Raw genomic sequence first — 22,910 nt, forward strand, 5'->3', positions numbered from 1 at the left:
TGAGTCTCAATTTTTCTCAAGGGTGAAATGAAAGGGGTAGAAAGTCTAGAGTCTGATACTTAGTCTTGATTCTAACCCTCTGAAGAGAATTCATCACAACTGCAGGCTCCACTGTTTCTCCTGGGAGATCCCTGTCTCCTTCATTCCTACACTTCTAGTGTCTTTCTGGACTAGTCAGATCCTTATAAAATTCTATTTAGTAGGGGTTGAGCTCATTGGGTAATTCCTAGGTACAATGTAAAGTTCTGGCATTACTGAACAGCCATCAAAAGCCTTTATATCTATAAAGCAGATGTGAGATGAGAAAACCTAGTTCCACAAGCTTGTTCAATGAGCAAAGCCCAGAAAGAAATGAAGGTGTCGCTGAATGTCATGCTGATGAATACCGTAGCTGGAGGGTATGGATAGGAACATGCTTATGAATGCGGATGAAAAAGTGTAGCCAAATTCTTGTCCATTCAGATGTCATTTGCTCAAGGACTTTAGGATTTATATATTTGGGCACTTCCTGTGTTTGAGGCACTGGACTGCATCCATGAGGGTGGAGGGTTCTAGGAGGTCTAAGATATACTCTTTATCTTGAAAAAGCTGAATGCCATTGGCTGTCATTACAGTGTGTGATATCTTTAAAGGACTCCTATTAAAGTGCTGTAGGGGAGTTTAGGGAAGGCTCCTTGGAGGGGCTGGCTTTTAGCTGGGCTCACAGATGCTTAGAATATGAACAATGAAGATTAGAGAAAAAGAGATCATTCCAGATGGAGAAAAGTCAAAGCAAGTTAAGGCCCAGTGTATTTTTTTCTACTTTAGGTAGAAATGTAAATCCAGGGAATCCAAGTCCATTAAAAAACTCTATTTTTCCATTCTTTTTTTTTTCACCTTTTTTTTTAAGATTTTATTTATTTATTCATGAGAGAAGAGACATACAGAGAGAGAGAGAGAGAGGCAGAGACATAGGCAGAGGGAGAAGCAAGCTCCATGCAGGGAGCCTGATGTGGGACTCGATCCTGGGACTCACAGGATCACACCCTGGGCCAAAGGCAGACGCTCAACTGCCGAGCCGCCCAGGTGTCCCTTCCTCACTTTTTAATATCTCTGAATTGGAATGTAGCATACAATTTATTACTTTTTTTTAAGATTTTATTTATTCATGAGAGACACACAGAGAGAGGCAGAGACATAGGCAGAGGGAGAAGCAGGCTCCTCACAAGGAAACCGATTCGAGACTTGATCCCAGGACCCCAGGATCACACCATGAGCCAAAGGCAGATGCTCAACCACTGAGCCACCCAGGAGTCCTGTAGCACACATTTTATTTTTAATTTTAATTTTTATTTTTTTTTTTTGTAGCACACGTTTTAGAGGTGACATGCAAAGTTACAATAGTTTACTTAGGTACTGGCCTATAAAAATTAAAATATTCAATGAAATAAATTTAGGAGGTAATGGCTTACCTACAAATCACAGATTAGATCTATTTATATATAACATGTAGCATATTTTTAAAGGTAGCGCTTATTTTTCAAAGGTTAAGGACTGTTGTTGAGGCTAGTAAGTTAGAATAGCCAGACTTTATGGGAGAGAATTTAACATGGAATACAGTGAGACAAGACCCCTGGGTTCAAACTTTTTATTGAATAGCCGATGGTGTATGTAACAATGAACAAATTGCTTCTTTCTGGGCTTGTTTTCTATTTCTTATGTTCATGAAGGGATTGTGGGGGGCGCGGGGTAGGAGGTAGGGAGTTAGGGGTTGAGGCAGCATCTGTGAACCTTCTAGCACTTTTCTCAGCCCACAAAAGTTTTACTGGCCTGTGCCTCGTCCATGTGTTTCATATCCAAAGAGTATATTAGCAGTAAGCGCCATACAGTGATGAGGCCTAGTTACCACTGATTGATGCCGTGAGTCATGTTTTCAGTCTATATTGACATTCGTTCTTAGAACTCAGTGATTTCAAAGCTAGAAGGGGCTTCTACAGGTGAAGCAACAGAGATTCAGGCACATCCAGGGCCAGCCTTGCGCTTCATCCAGTGTTCTTTCCAAGACACTGTTTCCTTCTGACACTGTTTCCTTCTGACCTGGGACTCTAGAGCAGGGATTGGAAAGTCTGGCCCGGGGCCAAGTCAGCCACCGCCTGTTTTTGTAAATCAAGTCTTACTGGCACCCAGCCACACCCAATCACTTAGTGTTGTCTGTGTGTGGCTGCTCTTAGGCTCCAACAGTGGAGTTGAGCAGTTGCAGGAGAGATTGTGTGGCCCGCAGAGCCTAAGATATCTGCAGAAAACATTACAGGAAACATTTGCTGCCCCTGTTCTACGGCATTGTTTACTCACATGTACAGTATGCCTGAAATCATTGGCATGATGTAGGATACGGAAGTAGAAAACCCTGTCCCCGTCTCAAGGAATTACTTGCACTTTAGAAGATGAGGCATGCCTAAGACATGGGAAAGGAACAATAACAAGTGATAGAAGAAAGGAGACAAGTTCTAGACTGTTTGCAGACCGGTCCAGGAGAGTTACAATAACATCCTGAACATAAGTAAAAACTCAGTGAAAGAAACTGTTCCTTTGCATACTTGGATGGTGTAGTTAAATCGTTCAACCATTTATTCAAAAATGATCCTGTGTCTTCCTATGTGCCAGGTGTTTTTCTAGGTGATAGGGTACAGCGTCTCCATATGCCAAATTTTGTGTCTTTGCTGACACAAGGCAATATCCCTCCAACTTGACACCAACAAACAAACTAAGCTCCTGCTTTGGTTTTAACTATGGACAGCTAAGTCTTAAAAGAAAATTTTAAGTTGTTTTTGGCTTTCTCTTCAAGTTCTTCAATTCCATTAAAACCTGAGTTACCAACTTCCCGTCTGCTTGTCCCCTCCTTGGCCTTCATCCAAAAATCTGCTAAGGAAGCAAGAGTCATTGGCAAACTGGTTTATAATCCATTCATACTCCATTGCTACACAAACATGGGGATTTTAGAGGTCTATACAGATTTGCTTGTTCCAAGTCCATGACCCACCTGAATAGAGAATATTTCTTTTCTGGTACTTATCTCACAACTTTTGCTTAGTCCCCTGATTTTCTTTGCAAACATGAACTTCTTCATGGTTTGTGAAGACATTATTGTTTGGCTGATTCTGCAGCAGATAAGACATAAGCCCAGCACATGCTCTCTCCACTCCCAACCCTTTCATAACCCATGTCATGGCAATCTTTCAGATCTCCAGAGGGACTTCCAAAAATCTGCTTATTATCTCTCAAGGTTACATTTTAAACAGAAACAAAAAGATTCTAATCAAGAAGTCGCCTGTACTGCTTATTTGTCACCTGACTAAAACAATATACTTTCCCGATTTGGTTTTATTGACTGGATGAGTTCTGTGTGCACAGAAATTCAATCCTGGGAGCCTCTAATCTTAAATCAGATGAAGAAAAATAAGCCTGAGACTCCAGGGTAAGCAGTTGGAGGCGTGTCCCCAGGGGGGCAAGGACCAGGGGGCCAGGGGAAGTCACTCTGTCCTCTTCGTCTTGCTTCCATTGCTACTTCCTCCCCAGCAGTATTTGGTGCTGGTGAATGGTTTCAAATGAAACTCATGAACTTCTTTTTTTTTATTTTTTTATTTTTACTAATGAGTCTCAGGAGCAGCCTTGAGGGGAAAAAGACATTACAAAAGATGAGTCTAAAGGGTTTATAATGAAACTGGTAAGGGACCTTGGTACCAAGGTGTACATACATATGTGAGCCTTTGCACAGAGGTGTATAAATGTCTGTTTTAAGGAAGGAGAGGACAGGGTTGTGGGACGTCTTCATAAACCAAAGGGCCCAACCACATCATCTCGCACCATCTTAGGCAGATAACCCTCCGCAGAATCCTCAAAGGCTCCCGACACAGGGTCCCAATCAACAGCTGGCCTGAAGTGTTCCCCGGGAAGCAGTGTGGGCTGGTGAGCAAGCGTGGACTCTGGAAGAAGCAGGATTGGAATCCAGTCCTTGTCCTCCCACCCCCCACCCCCCAGAAGTGCTGTCTGCCCCCTGAGTCCTGGTTTCCTTCTCCATCATAATGAGAGCAGTAATACCCACTTCCAGGCACTTTGGAGTACTAATGAGACAATATGCAAATACACAGCACCAGTTGGCTAATTACTAAGCATTAGGGTCCCTTCCCTGCTCCATTTTTCTTTGCTCTACTGCAGGGCTGCAGAGAATGAGGGGAGAGCCATGGGTCCAGCCAGCACCACTGGCCACCTGGAGTTGGCATGGGCATGGAGCTGGCAGGCTGGTGGCCTGCAGAGGGCACGCCTTCAAGGCGCCCTCCTTTCCTTATCTGCGTGGAGATTCACTTCTGTGCTCTGTCTCACCTCTGAGGCTTTGCCCAGGAATGTCCCGTGTGGCTCCAACTTCTCACACCAGCTGAGTCACTGCCGTTTATTTTCACCGTGAGCTACCGAGAAATCAAAGAGCCCTAAAAGAGAAGGAAGTTTCAGGACAGCGTTTTTAAAAGATAAAACGGTAACAGCACAGTGGCTGGGTGGGAAATAATAGAAGGAGCTCCAGGAGCCTGGAAATTCCAGTTTGCTTAAGGACACACATTTCTGTAGTACAGCATGACTGCCTGGAGGTAGGGATGCGAATTCCCAGGCTGCCCCCACCTAAGCAAAACAGGGGCTGGGTACTGCAAGGTTCCCGCTGGGGGCTTAAGCTCAAAGTGTACCTTCCCTACTAGGTAAAGTGGCCCGTGGTTTAGAACCACAGCTATCAAGAAGAGTAGCAACTGTTTTTTTTTTTTTCTTTAAGGTTTTATTTATTTATTCATGAGAGACACAGAGAGAGAGGCAAAGCCACAGGCAGAGGAAGAGGCAACTCCCTATGGGGAGCCTGATGCGGGACTCAATCCAAGGACCCTGGGATCGCAACCTGAGCCGAAAGCACTCAGCCACTGAGCTGCTCAGGCAACTTTTCATTTTGTTTGTTCCTTACCTGTTTTGTTACTCTACACCTCATGCAACCAAAGGTGCAAAGGGCCAGCCTTGTCTACACCTGTAGTCCATGTGCCACAGTCCAGCCAGGAAGCCGGGATCTGTATTCCTCACCTTAGCCTCTCCCCACCCAGCTTGTTACTGTGCACATATGGTTTCTGTTTTCCAAAGCCCGCAGCAGAGCACGAGCAATTGCCCATTGTAAACACACCTCTGTGTATCAACACAGGGTTGGCTGCACTGGATCTATTAACTTTCTGCTTCCCGATAATGGCCCATCTAGAAATGAGGACAGGAAAGAGAAAAGGAAAACAAAAGAAAAACAAAAAACAAAAAAACTAACCTGTGCATACTGTAAAGCATGTGTTTCTAGAAGCAGAGTTTCTCAAACTTAGCACTCTTGATAATCGGATCAAGGATTTTTTGCTGGGATTTGGTGGGGGAGCTGACTTTGCATTATATGATATTTAGCAGCATCCCTGGCTTCTACCCACTAGATGCCAGTAGCATCCTCCACCCAGTCGTGACAACCAGAATTATCCCCAGACACTGGGAAATGCCTTCCTTCCCCTACTGCTCAACACTGCCGCTAGTGTGGAACCACTGCTATAAAGCAGAGTAGCAACTTTATATTTTGCATTTTACTTGTTTTGTTGCTGAACCTGAAATAAATTAAATTTTGCAATAAATTGAAAAATGAAGCAGAGACACTCAGCATCCGGTGAGTTAGTGATTGTACCCACAGAACTCCAGTTTACAGACCTTCATTTAAAATTCCATTTGGGCAGTTAAAACAACATAAAATTACTTTCTCAGAAGTTTCCCCAAAATTTTAATTAGCCACCATCATTAAACATTCCCTTTGTCAATAACTTGACTTGCCCACTCAGATTTTTAAACATCAGTTTTGTCTAGCATGGTTTTTTCATTAGAAACCATGTTGGTTATGTGTGAATTGCCCATCTTTTTACAGTCTCTGTTCCATGAGCACATACAACGAGTCTCTGCTAAGAGACAGATGTGGGAGTGAAAATATTTCTCCTTAACCACAGGAAGGGATTTTTTATAATGCCTTTTAGCTATGGATACCCAGGGCACCTCACCCAGCAGGAAAGAGAGAATGTTCTCTCTGACTGAAAAATGGCACTTCACTTGAGCTAAGCCCTTTATAAACTTCCTCTCATGAAGAGACAATCCAAATAATGGACATTTGTTTAAAATACCCACGTGCCTTAATATAGAAGTCCCCTTAGTTTAAGAGAAATGCATTTAAAATTAATGAATACCTTGTAATATAATTTTTTCATATGCATATTCAAGTGTCTTATAATAGGATAATCTATTTATAGAGTTTGGTGAATTTCATTACATAGTATTAAGCATTTTCGTTGATGATCAAAGAGCATTGTAACTGTGCAGATGTGGATTTCGACAGAGCTGAAAAATTGCAGGTAACAACCTCCAGAGGATCTAGAGAACTAAAAAGGATCTGCCTTTTATTAAACTGAAGTCTTAAAAACAAAATAACTCCCATGGCTTGAACTTTAGTTGTAAAGAAAAAAAAACCTTCTATGGTCAGGCATTTATTTTTATCATCTGGAATAATTTTTAACTAAAGAAACAAAACAATCAATAATGTTGCAAAAGCCACTTACACTCTTGAGTTTGAAACAACTGCTTTATGCCACAAAATTCCTGTTGCTACCTCCGTTAGTGACTGAGTAATTCAATATGTCTTGAATGTCAGCGTATTTTTATTACTCAGCTAAAGTTGGCTTTGCTGGCTTAAATGTCATTTAAAGTGATCAATTGGCAGCTTGTTTGGGGGCTATTTTCACATTTATGAAAGGGAAAACTTTGCAAGAATCAAATGTTCCTGAAACATACAGGTGAGGTCTGTTCTCTGGTAAGCCCTGCCCTTCACTTAACCAACCAAAAAGCAGATAACATTCTAGATCATTTTTAGTAAATGGTTTACATCAAGGTCCAAGTTTGATGCTTCTGAAAAACCAGGACGGTCGCCCAGTGCTAGTTAAGCTCTTACTTGGAAAAATGGCCTGGTTCACACTGAGTTGTTTTATGAGAAGGAGAATGTACCACGACAGAAAGACAGAAGCCAGAGAAACTAGGAAATTAGAAGTCCTTGTGCAGATGGGGATGGAAGGATCATCCACTTACGCTCTAGCTCCAGTTGGCATAGAGGTGAGGGGAGTAGCAACATATTGCTCCCCTTCCACAATTTTCTTATATCAAACTACTGGAGACAATAAGATAGGGGGTTTTTGTTGGTTTTTTTGTTTATTTGTTTGTTAAGAAGTGTTAGTCACATGAACACTCTGGAGACTCGCATTCCCAACCCAGATGAATCCAAAGGTGCCATGATATCTCTCTGCAGTGAACATGATTTCTCCCCTATAAGAGAAGTGATAGAGGAGCTATGTGCAAACCCCCTTTGTTGTTCCTCCTAATTTGCTGGCATTTTTATGGGATGATATCTGATTCTTTTCAGCAGTATTCCAATTGGTAGAGATTGTGGGGAAATTAAAATGTGTCTGCCATTTGATGGCAGGACAAAAACTGAATCCACATCTCAGTCCTCTGTTTTCCATTTGTAGTAAAGATGTCATGAGACAAGGAGGTGGCCAGGTGGGTTAAGACATGTTGCCGACCTCACTGCTTTGCCTAGCAACCAGAATTATCCTGCAACAGTTGCCTTAAAACTCAGCTAGATTCGGGGCAACCCTGGTGGTACAGCAGTTTGGCGCCGCCTGCAGCCCGGGGCGTGATCCTGGAGGCCCTGAATCGAGTCCCACGTCGGGCTCTCTGCATGGGGCCTGCTTCTCCCTCTGCCTGTGTCTCTGCCTCTCATTCTCTCTGTGTGTCTCTACAAATAAGTAAATAAAATCTTAAAAAAAAAATGAGCTAGATTCTTCTCAGTTGTGCGATGGTGTAACACTGACTTCTCCAGGTGCTTTGTGGTGCTAGGGTTGGGGGTTCCCTGCTCTCTCCGTCTGGCTGGCAGGGGATAATAGAAGTGGCCGGCTACCAGAATGGGGTTCAGCTCCCAGAGTACGCGGTGTCTTGGCTGCAAGAAGAGCACAGTTCGTCCTGTTCTAAAACACAGTAACTCGCACATTCCGTTAATGTTTAGACACAGATAATGGGGTGGGGGGTGGATCGGAGGCTACCCGTAAGAAGATTTATGGCCATTTTCATGTTAGTTTCTTGAAAGTGCCACATTTTATGCCAGTTCTTCTGCCATTCAGAGCAAAGGCTGGCTTTCACCACGATTGCACTACACAGAGTGAAACCTCGCCCTGGGAAGTCCTAAAACTTTACAAATACCTACCTGTTAACCAGCCTCTCTGAGAATAGAAATCACATCAGGAAGGGGGGCGGAGCACGGGCTTCAGAGCGGGGCAGAGGCTGCAGTCCTACGTGGGTCACTCTTGAGCTGTGCCCCCGGAGTAAATTACCAAACCCGGTAAGCCCCAGCTTCCTCGTCCATAAAATAGGAGTAGCAACAGCACCTGCCTCTCAGGGGGTCACCAGGGTCAAGTGTAGCGATGCTTGTGGAACACAAGCTCAGCGCCTGCCCCTAGCACCCAGTTAATGGCGTTGCTGTTGTGATTTTGTTGTGACCTTCATGACTTTCCCTTCGCTCGCACTATCACTAATACAGTAATCCCATCAAGGACACATTATTCCCATTTCATATATGAGGAAAGAGAACTCAGGGAGATTTAAGAAACTTGCCAAAGGTGACCTGACTCAATTCCCCCTTGTAAATATACTCCTTGGAAGGGAGTGTGTTTCTTTTCCTGGGAGGTGAATGTGTTGACTCTAAAATAGTCCAGGTCTCGATTAGACAGTCCCCTCCCAGGTGGGCCGAGCCTCACCCAACAGAAGGCAGTCAGCGCACTGTGTGCCCAAGACCTGGGATTCAAAGCCCAGCCACCTTGGGCCTCCGAGGAGTAGAAAGGATGCAAGTTAAGTGCTAAGCGCATATATAGAATTCAGGGATTGATCATTCACTGCCCAGAGTTCTGGCTGGGGGCTGCCACGATCAACGGTGAACCCCTGGAAACCAGAGCCTCTTATTCTCATCTGGAGGCCGGTCCAGAAAGCACACCTAGATAGGACATGTCTGCCTCCGCCCACCTATCAAGGGAAGCTGGAGGGCAAACCGCATACCGTTAGGGCACATCCAGAAAGCACTAGAACAAGGGAAAGGTGTGCAGCCTGTGTCTTCTCTTTTAATATGCCAACCCATCACCAAAAGCCAAGGAGGCCTAGCACAATGCCTGGCCTGTATTAACTCACTTAATAAATGCTTGTGGCCTGACCAGGTGATAGAACATTAGTCCTTCAAATGGGGAAAATGATTTTTTTTTTTTTTGCCTTGAGTTCCTTTCTACCCTCATTTCATTATAAAAAAACAATTTTAAAGAACTCCAAAATTAGCCGTAATGAGAAAATATCTGCCCTCTTGAAAACTACGCTAGCCACAACTCCCAGTCATCTGCAAACCACATAGTTCTCTTTCCCGCAGCTGTGCACCCATCACACTTGTTTTTCTGCCGCTTGATAGCCTGCCCCAGTCTTCTCTTCTTTGTGCGTAAAGCCTCCAACACCAGAGTGATCTTACAGGGCCACCAAGTATCCCACGCCGCTTGCCTGGAGCACTGGGGCTCTCTTCCCACCCTTTGACTCTCTGACCCTGGCCTGGTTTTACCCCCTCTTTTGGCTTGCTCTCTTTCATGGGAACTCTGCTCAAGTTCAAGTCATTGGTCATGACCTTGGTCAAAGGTCGCCCTTCTGCAGTACCATCTGCGGTCTCTCTGGGATCTGGTCTCCTCACTGTGAGATAAGAAAGTTGACCATCAGTCCACAGTAGGCAGAAGTGATTATTTGATGATTTTCTCATTCTGATTCTTGGTGCCTCAACAAGAAACCTAATTCTAAAGTGTTTTCTTGCCCTTTGCCTCTGTAGACTGTAGACTGCTTTGGGATTACGTCTATCAGTTGCTTTCTGACAGCCGGTACGAAAACTTCATCCGATGGGAGGACAAAGAATCCAAAATATTCCGGATAGTGGATCCCAATGGACTGGCTCGACTGTGGGGAAACCATAAGGTAAAAGGGCACCAGCTGTTTACTCTGCCAATGAGGGCCGAAGTAAAGCCCTTCTCTCTAGGTTGGAGGATAATTGCCTGGCTTCTGCCTCCTACGTGTGCCCCTCATTATTTGGTTTATTCCTCACGGGGTGAGCAATTAGACAGTTGCAAAGGGAAGGAAATGATTAAAGATGCCACTTTCCATTTGTTACTTATGCCAGGTGCCACTTAACTTCACAACCTCTGGTCTGAAAGAGCTGCATTCAGAGCAGCCCTCCATCCCATCCCCTTGGCCTGGCCCTGACACTCACATGTCCTCAGGATCTAGGGTAACAGGGAAGCTCTGGGGGGACTCTGGGACTCATTTCGGAAGCTGGGGAAGCATCACCTCTGTTCTGCTCAGTTAGAAACTCCCATGTCCACAGCAGCCCCTTTCTACGTGGAAATGCTTACACTCGAACTCTGCAACATCCCCTTGAAAAGCAAACAGGCAAGAACTGTTTGCCCCATGCTTTTCTATGCTGGGAAGAGGAAATGGAACTTACAGGATATAATCTTTTATTTTTTTATTATTTTTTTAAAGATTTTATTTATTTATTCATGAGAGACAGAGAGAGAGGCAGAGACATAGGCAGAGGAGAAGCAGACTCCCTGTGGGGAGTTGATGTGGGACTCAATTCCAGGACCCTGGGATCATGCCCTGAGCTGAAGGCAGATGCTCAACCATGAGCCACCAAGGTGCCCTGATATAATCTTTTACAGTTAGGAAAACTGTGAAAGCCCACAGATATAAAAAGTACGTAAAACATCCTAAATGTCCGTTATGGATGACTGGATAAAGAAACAACAGTGTAACATACAGTGGAATATTACTCAGCCTTAAAGAGGAAAAAAATCCCATCTGTCACATGCTACAGCATGGAGGAATCTTGAGGACATTACGCCAAGTGAAATAAGCCAATCACAGACAGATACTGCCTGCTTCCATTCACAGGAAGGATCTAAAGTGGGCAAATTCATTGAATCAAAAAGTGGAATGGTATTACCAGTGGCTGGGGAGCAGGGGCAAGGGGATATACTAATCAATGGGCATAAGGTTTTCCCCATAAGCAAGATGGGGAAGCTCTAGAGATCTGCTATACAACATTGTACTTGTAATTAACACCACTCTAGTATGTGCTCAGAAGTTTAAGAGGATGAATGTCCTGTTACATGTTTTTACAACTCGGTAAAAGAAAAGAAAGTAGAGCAAAGGGTCTCCCCCCTCAAAAATATATTAAAATAAATAAATCTGTATCCCTACTAAAAATAAAACAAATGAGGAACCAAGATCCAGGCCTGACCACGGACCAGTCGATGTGAGGCAATGCAGGCAGGGCACCGGGGTGGCACCACACCAGGTGAGCTGAGTGAAAGGGGACAGAGTGGGGCACAGCCAAGCCCTGCCGGGGCTGCAGCCCTGGAGGTTGGCAGCCTGAGCTCCGGCCCTGTTGAGGAAGACCCGGTGCAGGCCATGACCAAATACAGCAAGGCCCCACTGACGGACTCCTCAGTGTGAGTCACCCAGAAAAGTCCCGCTGTGGCCACTGTGCCATAGCCCCGGGGCTCTCGGAACCACTGTATTCTTCCTTCCACAACAGGAATTTAAACAGCAACAACAAAAATCTCTTCCTTAAAATGACAAGCCAGAAATACAAGTTTGAGAAAGGTCACTGCAACACAAAATAAAAGGGGGCGGGGGGGAGAGAGAGAGGGAGAGAAGGAAAGAAGCAAAGAAAGAAAGAAAGGGAGAGAAAAAGAAGGAAGGAAGAGAAAGAAAGAAAGAAAGAAAGAAAGAAAGAAAGAAAGAAAGAAAGAAAGAGGGAAAGAAAGGGTAAGGAAAGAAAAAGAAAGAAAGAAAGAAAAAGAAAGAAGAAAGAAAGAAAGAAAGAAAGAAAGAAAGAAAGAAAGAAAGAAAAAGAAAAAGAAAAAGAGGCAGACAAAAAAAGGAAAATTCTCTGTGGCTCAGAAGGTGATGGTTGACCCCCATGTAGGGGGAACGTGCAGGAAATTCACTGAGCGTAACATTGCTTGGTCGTGGGAAAGGAAATAAAGGAGCTTGCTGCGGCATATGCTTTATTAGCTGCAGCGCCAAGACTTCTGACAAAAGGTGATTCACCTTAGGACAGATCTTGGCGATGTGGGTAAAAGCAGAGCGGGTGACACCAGTGGGCCAGGAAGGCGGCAGATTAGCAGGTAGCTTTCTCCAATGGGCAGGGCTCCCGCGAGCAGCTGAAGAGCTTTTATTTTAATAGCTCCCCAGTGTCTTTTCTGAGGTTGATTTCACTATGTCTTTGTGCTTTTTTTTTTTCTCTCTTCCTCCTTTGAACAAACAGAACAGAACAAACATGACCTATGAGAAAATGTCCAGAGCCCTGCGCCACTACTACAAACTAAACATTATCAGGAAGGAGCCAGGACAAAGGCTTTTGTTCAGGTAGCACTTCCTTTTTCTCCTTTCCTTCTTTTGGGAGGATATTATTTTCTTTAAATAAGAGGGAGGCGGGAGACAAGATCTCTACCTGCCTGGATGACACTTAAGCCGTCAGTGCTCCAGATTGGATACCGGATGCTGGGTTGTTAGCATTTTAGGGTAAAAAAAAAAAAAAAAAAAAAATTATTTATTTATTTTTTTTACTTAGGTCTGTACTATAGCAAAGCCACAGCTAAGTAAACAACCATCTGACTCACCTTTAAAATAAAGCAGTGATCAAATAGAATTATCTGGCATTAACATCCAGTGTAGTTAATAGGAACAACTAGAGTAACATCCTCAGTGGCAAAGCAAGCTATTAGATCTAGACTTCCAGGTTCCCAATCCTGTAAGCCAGTTTCTGAAGCAGTGTTTGTCAAACTGCAGGTCCTGACCCATTCGTGAATCATGAAATCGATTCACTGAGTCAGTGACAACTTTTTTTAATGAAATAGGACAGGACTGAGTAGAATAGAATTGAAAATATCAGACTGTATCACATGAAATAAGAGTGACTAATGATTCATGAAAATTTTGTTATGTGCATGTGCACATGCTGAGTCACAAGGTAAAATGTATTTTTTTATGATGCATTATAATCAGAAAAGTCTGAAAGCCGCCGTACTAGACATTCCTCTTTCCAGACTTCCTCACAGCTAATGAGTTCCAACCATTTAACCTTCCACATAGATTGTGATTCCAAGTACTATACAAGAGAGGAGAAAGAATTAAAAGAAGAAGGAGAAAGGATCTAAAGGACCAATCAGGAGAAGTAGAAGTGGTGGTAATTGACACTGGTGGTAATGCCTGTGGGGAGACCCGGTAAAGGCCGGGAGAAGGTGGGATCAACAGATGTGACGTTAGGTTGTGGGTTTGGCAGGTGGGACAGAAAAGAGATGGATTTGGAGTTATCTACACACAGGTAGAAAGTGACATTCTGTATGAGTAGATGAGCTTGCTGGGATAGATTGGAAAGAGCAGAGAACCTGGACGTTAGCATCAGGAGTTATGGTTAACTTAGGAAGAGTGAAAATAATTGAGATCTTCAAAAACAACAGAAAAGGCTGTTCAAGAGTTGGAAGCAGAATGGAATGAAGTTTAAAAAAAAAAAAAAAACCTCCTTTCTCTGGCTCTGCTCGTGTTTTCCCTTCATCCTTCACCCTAAACTTAGTCTTCCTTTCCTTTTCTTCCTGGATAAAATGATCCCATTACAACAGCTTCAGTTCTCACCTTAATGGTTAAACTATTCAGTCTTTGGATCCAGCTCTAAAATCCTCCTTAAATTCTAAATCTGCAATTCCAAGAGCTTCTGACACTACGTGTCCACTGAAATACCACATTAGTATCTCAGACATGAAATGTTCAAGAAAGACCTTCACATTCTAGAAACCTCCCCTCCCCCCATCCAGAATTCTTGTTACTCATCAGCGGCATCACTGTTGTTCTAAGCTGCCAGCCTTGACACTGGAGTTATCATTGACTCTTCCCACATCCAGGGTAGTCATTGTGTTGGATTGTCCTTGGCTCTTCCGTACCGTTTCCACTGCATTCTATTTTGCCGGGGCTAGAAGCCTGGAAACCCTGTTTCCCAAGATTTCTTAGCAGCAGGTTCCAGGTCAGAATCTACCAATGACAAGCACTTTCATGAGCATTTGGAACATGTAAGAAAGGCAAAAGCATTATTATTGCTTCTCTGTCTAGATTTTATTATTTATACCAAGATTAATTCAATAATCCTTTCTACCTCTGGCCCACTCTCCTGCCTTCTGAATTCATCACACACCCTGCCAACTGCCTTACAACACTAACATGATTCCCTGTGCCAGAAATATATATCCCTTTCACTTTTGCTTTTTTAAATATCTATGCCCTCTAGGTCCACCTCAGGTGTCCTGCCCTTCCTGAGGCTTTCTTCCACTGGTCAAACACACATAGATATCTTCCTCCATCATTTCCTGGATTCCCTTGACCCTAAACCACATAGTGGTTTACATTTTCAATAGCTGTACATGTGAAGTCCTTCTCCCCACAAGTAGGTCACAAGAGTCTAGAAGGGAGAGGATTCTATTTTATATAATTCTGTTTTGTACATGATGGAGGCTTTCAATGTTTCTTGACAAGTCTGACATAGACCATCAGAAACTTATTATGGAAAAGTAGTCAAGAGAAGAAAGGGGTAGTTTGCAGGGCCAAGTATAGTGTGACCGTGGATTTGGCCTCAGGAGATCATTAATTACTTCAGATGGTAGGAAGAAGTTTTAGTTAAGGGATAAAAGGAGAAGGTAGACTGCAAACTTGACAAGTCCTACTGTTTGAGAAGTTCAGCAATAAAGGGCAGAAAAGAGAAGCAGAAGTAGTTGGAAAGTTCATAGGCTTCCAATAGCAATTTTCGACAATATGAAAGGACGGAATAGTGCTATTAGTGAGGAGAGTTGGTCATTTTTGAGGAAGTGGGTGTTGGAAGCCAGACTTTCCACAAAATGAAGGCTTCCTGGTATAAAACCCAGAGTCTAATCAAGTGAAGTGTTAAACTGTGGCTACTCTTTACAGGATTTCTAGACATTGAGAGAAGGAAGATTTTAGTAGGGACCAGCATGATTACATGGCTCTTTGATAAGGAGGCAGAGCTCAGAAAGTGAAAGGAGTAAAGAAATCAGGCCAGATAAGGTTTGGAGGAAGTCATGAGCCACGATTTGTATAAGAAAAAAGACTGGCCAGACTAAAGGGTTCATGCTCATCAACAGTGGAGGACAAGAGGTTCCTACGTAGACGTCACAGAGAGCCCAGATGGGCAAGCCGAAGAGATCGTGTATCCTTGGCCTTACCTGATGAGTGGTCATCACAGGCCTTTTGAACATGGAGTGACAAGAGGAAAAGTATATTTTAAGACAGTTCATCTGGCACAGGGCGGAGGGTCTGGGAAGGCAAAGGTGGACAGGCCAAGAGCCCAGTTGGAAAGGGCACTCCCACGGTGAGGCTACAGCGTGTGCACCCAGGCTGCCTTCCCGAACCATAGAAATCATGGTCAAAACAAGTCGCTGATGTTATTTCCACCAAGATGAGACATGCTGTGTGCACCCAGTGCAGATAACTAACGGGGATTCATGGCTAGCAGTTTGGGGGGATCAGTGATAACACTGAAAAGCATTCTCCCTTTCTCCCTTTCTGATTTCCAAGAGCACCGCTGACTTGCCCTATTATGAAAATTTTCCATTCCACAACATTTAATTGTATCCTTTGAGTTAAATTCCAGTTTCGCATGCCATTCCCTGGGCTCACAGTCTGGGATGGAAATGGATAGACGGCTTCTCAGAGGGCCTTGGGAAACTCTAACTCTAAAACTCAGAATGATGGATCAGTGAGCTGCACCGGGGTTCCTGTATATGGCCATGCAGAATGCACCACACTGCTCCGGGGGGCCATCTCCTAGGACTCTTGGGGTTTTTTTGGTTTTTTTGTTTGTTTGTTTGTTTTGGTTTTGGGGTTGTCTTTGTTACTGTTTTTTACAGTTCCTTTGCCATGTTTCAGGCTATCCCAGGAAGGGGAACCTCTTTCCAGTTCAGGCTAAGTTAACATTACCGGCTGGGTTCAGTAGCTCTCCAGCAATTTGAGGTGATGGGGCCTCAGCTTTGAGTCGAGAGTTCAGGGTGAGGACAAACTTGAGGAAAATGTAATCTCTGGGCTCCTCCCATTTCCTCTTCCAAAGGTTTATGAAAACCCCAGATGAAATCATGAGCGGCCGAACGGACCGTCTGGAGCACCTCGAGTCCCAGGAGCTGGATGAACAAATATACCAAGAAGATGAGTGCTGAGAGAAGCAAGCCGCAGCCTCGGCGGGCCGGCAGCTGTGGGGGGGCCCCGTACCCCCCACCCCTGCCCACGAGGGCCCCGGAGGCATGGCGAGCAGGCGGGCTGAGAGCCGGACAGAAAGAGACCCAGAAGTGGGAGTGACACTTGTCTCGCGCAGCGGGAGGGCCCCCAGAGCACCTTAGACAAACCACCCAGCGAAGGCGGGGCTGGCATTCTGGCCGAGGGCGTCAGCCCAGGACTCCTGGTTCCATTTCCTCCTCATCTGGAACCTCTCCATCTGTAATTCCTCACCCTCCTCACCCGTCCACCTCTTGTTAGTTCCATGGTGTTTTTCGTTTTCGTTTGTTTTTGTTGTTTTTTTTTTTTTTAAGACCATGCAGTTTGACTTTTCATCATCATTCATAGAGGGGAAGACATCGAGGTTGTTTTCCTATGGAAATATATATCTATTATATATAATCTATTTTTTTGCAAATCTCACAGTGTGCGGTAAGACCAGCTGGTCAGGAAAGAGAACACTTGCAAAGGGTTTCAGGTTCCTCTTGATCCTGCCACGTGGATCAGGTTTGTTCCTGTTGCTGTTGGGTCTTGGCTGGAAAAAAAAAAAAGAAAAAAAAGATGCTTTTAAAAAAGACAAAGTGAAAAGGAGAGCTCTCTTTTTCTCCCTCTCGCTCTTTCCTCCCTTCCCTGCCTCCCATCTGTCTTTCCTCCTCCCCTGCTATTGAGCTTCAGATGCCTTTTAGCAGAGTTCAGCCTCTCCGAGAGTCTTGAGATTTGTTGACATCCAGGCGGCATCAATGGTCTGGGTGCTTTGCAGCAGGCACCACAAAATCAAAGCCACATCCCAGCATCTTGCTGCCCATCAGAGAGAGGCTCCAGACCTCACAGGTGCTGCAGTCCTCCAGAAAGAGAAATACCAGTCCAGCGGGCTGCCTCTCCCCCACCCCCTGAAGTAGCTGCTAGAACCCCAGGACATGCTGGTTCCATGGGACAGAAGATATAGCTAGAAGGCTGTCTGCATCATTCGGAAGACCCCAGATCCCCGGAAGATCCCCATCTTGGGATTAGCTTGCAAGTTCCAAGAGGTAGAAAATCCAAAAAGACCCCATGGGCCCAATGGTCAGAAAGTAGGCGGAAAATATGCTGCAGGGGCGATTTGTGGTTCCAGTGCAGGTGATGGAGGCTAGTGGGGGAATTCTCTGCTCCATCCCAAAGGCCACGTTGTGGTCAGTTTCATGCCCTCACCGAATTGTTTTTTTCAATTCCTAGCCTTTTCTTTTTTAAGTTCCCTGGTCCCCATAGGACTCAGGGCATTTGAGAGGGGAGGCCCCTGGAGTACACAATCGCTTGCTCCTGGTGTTTGCCAAACCCGGGCAGACAGGCAATTCATCAGATTCATTACCTTTTTCTTCTCTTCTTTTTTCATAGCTGTGTTTCAGAATGGACCCGTTGGTGGCTCCTCTTCACCTCAAAATAAGGTCCATAGTATCTTGTGAAATGAGGGAAGTGCCACCGCTTAGTACTTTTGATGATAACAGATACTTTTAGAAAGCTGTTTTAGATTTTTTTTTTCCTTTTCCAGCCACCTGAATCAACTCTTCCAATACAGGTTCAGAATCCAGTATTAGGAGGACAGTCTTTTTTAATCCAAAAGATGAGACCTGCCTTACAAAGCAGTCCCTCCTCATTTCTGTTTCCTCTGCTCACTTGGGTGAGCATCTCACAGCTCTCTAGGGTACCTGTGGGTGCCATCAGCAGCACTTCTGGGTGATGGTGCCAGAGCCTGGTTATCTCCTGAAGCCACTTGTGACCGAGTCAGGCAGGTGGGGATTAGAGGAACACAGGCAGGAGGAATCCTCCCCCCACTACACACACACTGACAAGGACGCCAGCCTGGGGGGAGGGGGGGAAGGACAGACAGACTATGGGTCAAAGACACTGGAGTCAGGGAGCCTTTCAAAGCTCTTCAGCCGTGCCCTGCCTCTTATCAGACCACAGAGAGACACGTGGATGTGGCCAGCCTCCTCCGCTATCACATGCTCCCCTAACCCTACCTTCAGGAAAGTGGGATGGCAGTCAGGTCAGGTCTATGCCTGCTTTGTGAGGCATAGAGGCCCATGATGAAGGAAGGGTTCGGGTTTGGTCTCAGTCTGCTTGAATGGTGGTGAAATTCAGCTGGACCCCAGCATGCTACAGCTATCTTTCAAGAGCGTTCAACAGCATGCAGTGACACATTCTCCAGCCTCTAGGATGACTGATGTTGGATCACAACTGGAGATCTCAAGCCAAGTACCTTGTGTGTTGGGAAGACTGTTGAGTTTCAGGGCTGCAGAGAAAGGGTGGGTTTTTACTGAGGCCCTTTGTTTGACTATGAAATCAGAGCCAGGGCATGATGTTGCTTTTCCCTAAGATGAGAACATCTCATTCTGTTCACTTTACTTAGATAGAAGGACTCCGGCTCTTTGTTCAACAGTTGAATTATGGAGGGAAGTTCCCTTTTGCCCCAAGGATTTCTGTACTTAAAGCAATAAATACTGTATAAGAATGTGGAAGTCTTGGGATGACACCTTCAGCAGCTTGCAGAAGAGAAGTTGCTAATTCCAATATGATCCTTATTTCCCACCCAGATATTGCCAATAAGAATTTTCTGTTGATTCCCTGAATGGCAAAAGTCCTCCTCGATTATTCTTTTACTTAACACCTGGCCAGTGCTGACACACTGCAGACCCCAGAGATCTCAGATTCAATTTGGCAGACTTTGCTGCAGCATCTGCTAGAGACTGCAAGGGATTCAGAGGAGGAAGGGGGCACAGTCCCTCTGAGAGCTATGCTAACTAACTCTGCAGAATCTATCCAGTGTGGGGTGACAGCAGTGTCACCTGGGACCAAATTAAAAGCATGTCTATGATCTGAATAGCTGGCTTTTCCCTGCTGCTGTCATGGGAATCCTTGACTTAGACCAGAAATGGGGAAGGAGAATGCAGAAGACCACCCCAGAGGGAGAATATGCCCCCAGCTGTGTCTGGCCGGGCTGGCGGTCGCTCCCGCTTGTATCTTCAGCTAGAAATCCTCTAGCACCTTCTCTAACATGCATCTTGGGCTTACCGCTTTGCCTCCTCTCCATCAGAGGAAAGCCCCAGCAATTGTCTGGGTCATCAAAGTGGCAGGAACATTCTCTTTGCCCCAAGGCAACTTGGCCTTGTCTAAGGCAGTGTCACCAATGCCATGAATCCTTCCTTCCTTTTTTCCTTCCTTCCTTCCTTTCTTCCTTTCTTTCTCCCTTTCTTTGTTTTAGGGGAATATCCCCACAGAAAAAGAGGAATAACAGACTGATGGATTTTCTACTTTCAACAGTGTGTTTGGAACCCTCTGACCCAGGGTCTTTCTATGCTGATACCTTGCCCAGATAAGAATGTAGTTCTAGCTGAAACTTCAATGGCTATGACAGGATTCACCTAAGCGACTAAGTGACCACTGTTCCCACCTTTCACTGCCTAGGCTCCACCTTGGAATACATTTTTGAAACATTCAGTCCCTTCTGCAGAAGGGAGACCTGAGTGTCCAAGAGGTAGGACGACTTGCCCTGGGAACAGAGAGCATGCCAGGCACAGAATGAGGAGTGGAATCCAGCCCAGACATACCCGTTTGACCCATTCCCACCCAGGAAGCTGAATAAAAGATTTGGGTAAATACTCAAAGAACAAAGGGCAGATTTTTTTGCCCTAGTATTCGGTGCTAGTAAGTTTTCACCCACTTAGCCTGCTCCTCTTCTGAGCAGAAGTCTGGAAGGAAGGCAGTGATCTAAGGAAGCCATGGGGGGAGGGGAGTGACAATAATCCCTGCCTGTCTAAAAACCACAGAAGACTAACCTGATACTCTTTCAGCCCCATCTGCATCAACACTAAACAACTACACACTCCCCGTATCTTTCACACACGCCAAGTGAACATTCTTGAAGATTTCTCTTTGTGACTGCAACCACCTGCAAACCAGAACGAATCTAGAATTTCTTTTTCTTTTTTTCTTTTTGTTTAATTTCTAATCTCTTGTTTATGAGGTGTGGGGTTTATAAGGGACTGAATCAAATGAATGTAACAAAAAAGAAAAAAATACAAAAAACAAATGCCTTTTCTCAGGGCCAGTGAGTTGCAAATAATTTTTAAAGAAAAGCCTATAATTGCATCATCTCAATAAATTTTTTATAAAAAAAAAAAGGACCAAGTCTCTGTTTTTAATAATATGAAATGGAGTCATACAGGCAAGGTACGCCAATGAGGCAAATCCTGTCTCCACTCAATTACAGTATGAAGTGCGGTCCTGGTTTTTCACTGGCAGGCAGCCTCTGTCAGAGTCATCTGCAGGCAGTCTTGAGACTAGTGGCACCAGAAGGGTCAGAAAGTTCAAATCTGAGCATCTGCCACAGGTGGAGAAATTTGCCAGAAGGAACCCAGACCAGAGATTCGCGGGTCCCGTGCTGTGCCAAAGATCAGCTCACTGAGGACTAAGGTGATTCCAATGTCCCCCCACAATAGAACCCCTTAATTCTACCAAAATCATGGATGTGATCCTGTAGGGGAGGTAGGGGCCCAGCACTACATAAAGGACCATAATGACCTCGAAGGTCATCACACAGCTCAGAGCCCACCCCCGCGCTCAGAATGTCTCAGTGACACTGGCCAGTGGAGCCACCTGCCAACCAGTAGGTGCTTACGATTTCAATATGAAACATTGTGCCCTCAACCAGAACTATCTGTCTGCCATCAGAGGTGGGTAGAAACTAAAAGAATGGAAAATGAAGCAAATGAAATTGCTAGTTAGCAACTCAGATGTAGGTTTAGGAAGCAGACATTTGAAAGCAATCAGACTATTTCTGTATTTAAGTTGTCCTGGGTACTCTGTCTTCATAACCATGGATTGCTGATATTTGGCCCTATATTCTAGATCATCAGAGCACAGTATCAAATAAGTGTCTGTAGATTTCCTGAGGTACTAATAATGCATCTGAAGCTACTGTTTTTATATCTCAGCATTAGCATCACCTGGGAATTGCTAGAAATGCAAGTTATCAGTTCCTGTCCCATAAACAATTAAACACTTTGGTGGGGGAGGGGATTAGCAATTTTTTTAAAGTTTTCCATGTGATTCTGATGCATGCTAACGTTTGGGAACCACTGCTAGCATCGGTTTGTTTGTCTTGGTATAAAGAAGTTATGTGGCCATCGAAATGGTAAGTACACAAAATAATTGATGACAACTAATTTGCATTAACAGTCCTCACACAGAGTAATGCTGTTTTTTCCCCTAACATTAAATATACTGTGGAATGAGGCTCAGTGGGTAAAGAACCACATGTCAAAGTCCTCTTCTTGCTTCCTCCAAATCTTTTAAGCAGTCTGTTTGCTGTAAAGAGCTGTTTTAAAGGGTAGCTCTAGTGGCTGACCTGCCCTTACAAATTAGAGCACAACTACTCATTCACTTATGTCCACTTCTCTGCCAAACCAGTCTCACCAAAAAAGAAAAGTAAAAGGATCATTCTCATCTACTCACTGACCTTGACTGTCCCTTGAGTTACTAAGCAGAGCCCCGTTGACCACTTAGCCAGGGTATTGGCAGGGGACTCCGGAACCACTGACTAGACCTTCTTCAACCTGAGAAGTGCTTGTGAGTTACAGGGATCTTGGTAAAAACCAGATTCTGCTAGTAATATCTACATCTTGGGAGTTATGGGCAAAAGATCTCTTCTACTCTACTGTCTTAGTGAGGCTTGAAATTTGGCATTTCTAACCAGCCCCCTCGTTCCGCCCTTGCCAGTGATGCTTATGCTGCTAGTCCACACTTTGAGTAGCAAGACATCAGTTCTCTCCCTTCAAGCTCTGAGATTCTGATCCTAATGCAAAACTGAACTGGCCTCTCTCTGTGGCGTATATTCCTTTGCCAGTTCCTCCCTAGAAAATTCCCTTGGGCCAATATGTTCTGCAAGAAGTTTGCTTGTTCTGTTTGGGGCAGCAACCATAATGAACAGATCAAAAGCCTCTTCACCAAGTGAAGGGACGGCTGTACACACACTGGACCTTAATACAGGTGCTCCTAACCCGACGCCTCACGGCCACCATGCTACGGTAGGGAATGGGAAGTCCTGGCGTCACTGCCTCTCTTCTGGCCTCTAGAAAGACCACTCACGATCCTGGTAAGCAGGCAGAAAACTGATGATATTTTCGTCATTCCAAAAGATAATAGCATACACGAGCAGATGTTCCATCCAAACTGCCCAAAATGTTGACCTTAAAAGCTGATAGTCTTGGGCAGCCTGGGTGGCTCAGCGGTTTAGCACCGCCTTCAGCCCAGGGCATGATCCTGGAGTCCCGGGATTGAGTCCCACGTCGGGCTCCCTGCATGGAGCCTGCTTCTCCCTCGGCCTGTGTCTCTGCCTCTCTCTCTCTCTCTCTCTCTCTCTCTCTCTCCTCTCTCTCTCTCTCATGAATAAATAAATAAAA

The 22,910-nt window shown here is 44.8% G+C and overlaps 1 protein-coding gene across 3 annotated transcripts in view; it reads left to right on the plus strand.

Moving 5' to 3' along the window:
• The window catches only part of ETV6 (ETS variant transcription factor 6), a 237,608-nt gene extending 216,978 nt beyond the window's left edge, over positions 1–20,630 (plus strand). For all 3 annotated transcript variants that reach the window (XM_041736128.1, XM_041736127.1, XM_041736129.1), the window contains 3 exons: positions 9,971–10,113; positions 12,470–12,570; positions 16,313–20,630. In XM_041736128.1, the coding sequence (XP_041592062.1) occupies positions 9,971–10,113; positions 12,470–12,570; positions 16,313–16,418 (350 nt within the window). In that variant the 3' untranslated portion in view covers positions 16,419–20,630. The remainder of the gene's footprint in view (positions 1–9,970; positions 10,114–12,469; positions 12,571–16,312) is intronic.
• The last annotated feature ends 2,280 nt before the right edge of the window (positions 20,631–22,910 follow it).

The sequence above is a fragment of the Vulpes lagopus genome, chromosome 21 (assembly GCF_018345385.1).
Source record: "Vulpes lagopus strain Blue_001 chromosome 21, ASM1834538v1, whole genome shotgun sequence".
Taxonomy (NCBI): Eukaryota; Metazoa; Chordata; class Mammalia; order Carnivora; family Canidae; genus Vulpes; species Vulpes lagopus.